The 2870-nt window shown below is 47.4% G+C and overlaps 1 protein-coding gene across 1 annotated transcript; it reads right to left on the bottom strand.

Annotated features, from left to right (window-relative positions):
- Positions 1 to 1456: 1456 nt before the first annotated feature.
- On the bottom strand, positions 1457 to 2392 carry LOC146853780 (olfactory receptor 5A2-like). The gene has a single exon (XM_085650393.1). It carries the CDS (start codon positions 2390 to 2392, stop codon positions 1457 to 1459), a length of 936 nt encoding a protein of 311 aa, XP_085506519.1.
- Positions 2393 to 2870: the final 478 nt, after the last annotated feature.

Here is a 2870-nt window from a genome sequence, read left to right as displayed (position 1 = left end):
ACAGGGAACAGCCCTCGACTGGATCCGCTCCTTCCTCAATGGCAGAACCCAAAGAATCAGACTGCCACCCTTCCTCTCTGAACCCATGGAAATCAACTGCAGAGTACCCCAAGGATCGTCACTCAGCCCCACACTCTTCAACATCTACATGGCCCCCCTCACTGCCATCGTCAGACAGCACAGACTCAGCATCGTATCCTACGCCAATGACACCCGCTCATCCTCTCCCTCATCAAGGACCCCATCACCACCAGACTCACCTTCCAAGAAGGAATGAAGGACGTTGCAGGCTGGACGAGCAGCAGCTGCCTGAAGCTCAACTCAGAGAAGACAGAGGTCCTCGTCCTCGGATGCTCCCCCTTTGCATTGGACAACACCTGGTGGCCCACCACCTCGGCAGCCCCACCTCCCCCACAAACCATGCCCGAAACCTCAGCATCGTACTCAACTCCTCCCTCTCCATGACCTGACAGGTCAACGCCGTCGCCTCAACCTTCTTCAACACCCTCCGCATCCTCCGAAAGACCTTCAAATGGATCCCCCTGAATCAAGGACGACCGTCACCCATGCATTCATAACCAGCAGCCTGAACTATGGAAACGCCCTCTACGCCGGGATCAACAAATCTCTGCTCCTCAAACTCCAGACCATTCAGAACACCACAGCCAGACTAGTCCTCGGCATCCCTCGACACAAACACATCACCCAACACCTGCGTTACCTCCACTGGCTCCCTGTTGAGAAGAAAGCAATCTTCAAGATACTCACCCATGCCTACAAATGCCTTGACACCACTGGACCCCAATATCTCAACAATAGAATCTCCTTCCACATACCCAAGAGGAACCTCCGATCCACTGACCTCGCCCTCGCTGATCCCCGTGCATCCGCAGGGCAAGAACAGGTGGTAGGACCTTCTCCTACATCACGGCCAAGACCTGGAATGAGCTCCCGATCGACATCAGACGTGTCCCCACCCTGCACATCTTCAGGATAACCCTCAAGACCTGGCTCTTAAACTGACCAGAGCTGCTTTCCTCCCACCACCGATGCCTTGAGACCCTCACGGGTGAGTAGCAGTCTTAAAATTCCCTGATTTCTTGATTGATTGAATGAGATTGCTTAAATCAAGAAAAAGCTTTATGGGCATGCTATTTACCCCCTCAATCAAACAATCATCCACTGCTTGTGAAGTTGTGGTACAGCGGAATTCTGCATTTCTCTTCAACGGACAAGAAATACATTCAATGATAGTGATGGTCAGTGGGAGAATGTATTGGTAGATATTGCATATTGCATGCACCTCTTCACACAAACAATGGACATCTTCTAGGGCATGGGTTCTACATCAGTAAACACAAAAGCACACAGAGTGCATTCCTGTTTAGAGCATATATTCTCATAAAAATAAATGTATTCTTCAGCATTGTTGTAAAGTCTATGATTGTAACCGTCTTTAGAAATAAAGAGTCCGGTACATAAGTTTCCTCAGTGCTTTCTTTACTTCATTGTTCCTCAGGGTGTAGATCAGGGGGTTCAGTGCGGGAACTACCAGAGAGGGAATCACAGCTATGACTTTGTTCTGCTCCTCTGAGGACCTTGAGTGAGGACGCATCTCCATTAAGAACCCACTTCCATAGAAGAGAAAGGTGCAGGTGAAGTGGGAGATGCAGGTTGAAGCCGCCCGGCGTCTCCCTGCTTTGTTGCCAATCCTCAGGATGGTGGCTGCAATGTAGAAGTAGGAGACAAAGATAACAACGAGGGAAGTTGCCACTACAAGAGCTGAAAATACAAAGCGCACCAAATCGTTTATGGAGATGTCTGTGCAGGACAGCTTTAGGAGCACAGGGATATCACAAACAAAGTGGTTTATGACATTAGGCCCACAAAAATCTAATCGATAAAAAAGACTTACATGTATGAGAGCATGAAGAAAGCCACTTATAAATGATCCTACGACCAAGCGCACACAGATAGATTTGTCCATAGTGAGTGCGTAGAGCAATGGGTCACATATTGCAACATAGCGGTCAAACGCCATGACTGCCAAGAGGAAGAACTCAGTGCTTGCACAGGCACTGAAAAAGTAAATTTGTGTTATGCAGCCATAAAACGATATTATCTTCTTCTCAGTAAGAAGATCCACCAACATCTTAGGGGAAATAGCAGTGGAAAAAGCAAGATCCAGGAAAGAAAGCTGGGTGATGAAGAAGTACATGGGTGTATGAAGGTGTGGGTTTCCCCAAACTATGACTGGAATGAGGCTATTGCCCAACAGAGTGAAGATATAGACTGCCAGGAACAAAAAAAAGAGCAGGGCTTGTAGGTCTGGGTCACTGGTGAGTCCCAGCAGGGTGAATTTGGTGACGCTGCTTTGGTTTCCTGGTCCCATGACTTAGGATCATCAGACCTACCTGAGGAAGAGAAAAAGAGAAAGCAAATGAAAACTACCATCCGTAAAGGAACTGATCATGCACACCTCTTAAGGGATGACTCATATTCAAGGCCTTCTGCTCGCGCTGTTCCTATTGGAGCAGACTGATTTGCATATGGCTGGACCGAAGCTGATGTGTCATGGGGTGCAAAATAATGATGCTTGAAATGGTACCTCGAGTGATTGACAGTGGTTAGACAAATTGCTAGCATTACCCCCATCACTCTTTGTGTGTTTGTTTATTGGAGTTTAACATGGCATTTCTTGTTTTTGTCTCCCATGGAACAGGAATATGCACTGTGCTGTTTATCACTAGATTACAAACCTTTATTCTTTGTGTGTTTATTATTGGCCCCAAAATGTTCCATGGCAATCACTTTTCCATTTGTATGACAGTATTTGGTGGTTTTCCAGGCATGGGCCTCCAAATCTTTCG

This window comes from Triturus cristatus, chromosome 4_1, assembly GCF_964204655.1.
Source record: "Triturus cristatus chromosome 4_1, aTriCri1.1, whole genome shotgun sequence".
Classification (NCBI taxonomy): domain Eukaryota; kingdom Metazoa; phylum Chordata; class Amphibia; order Caudata; family Salamandridae; genus Triturus; species Triturus cristatus.
Note: the sequence above shows the minus strand (reverse complement) of the source record. Positions and strands in the feature narration are given on the sequence as shown.

Excerpts from the sequence above, each read along its gene's own strand:
- LOC146853780 (XM_085650393.1), bottom strand. The coding sequence starts at position 2,392 with ATGGGACCAGGAAACCAAAGCAGCGTCACCAAATTCACCCTGCTGGGA.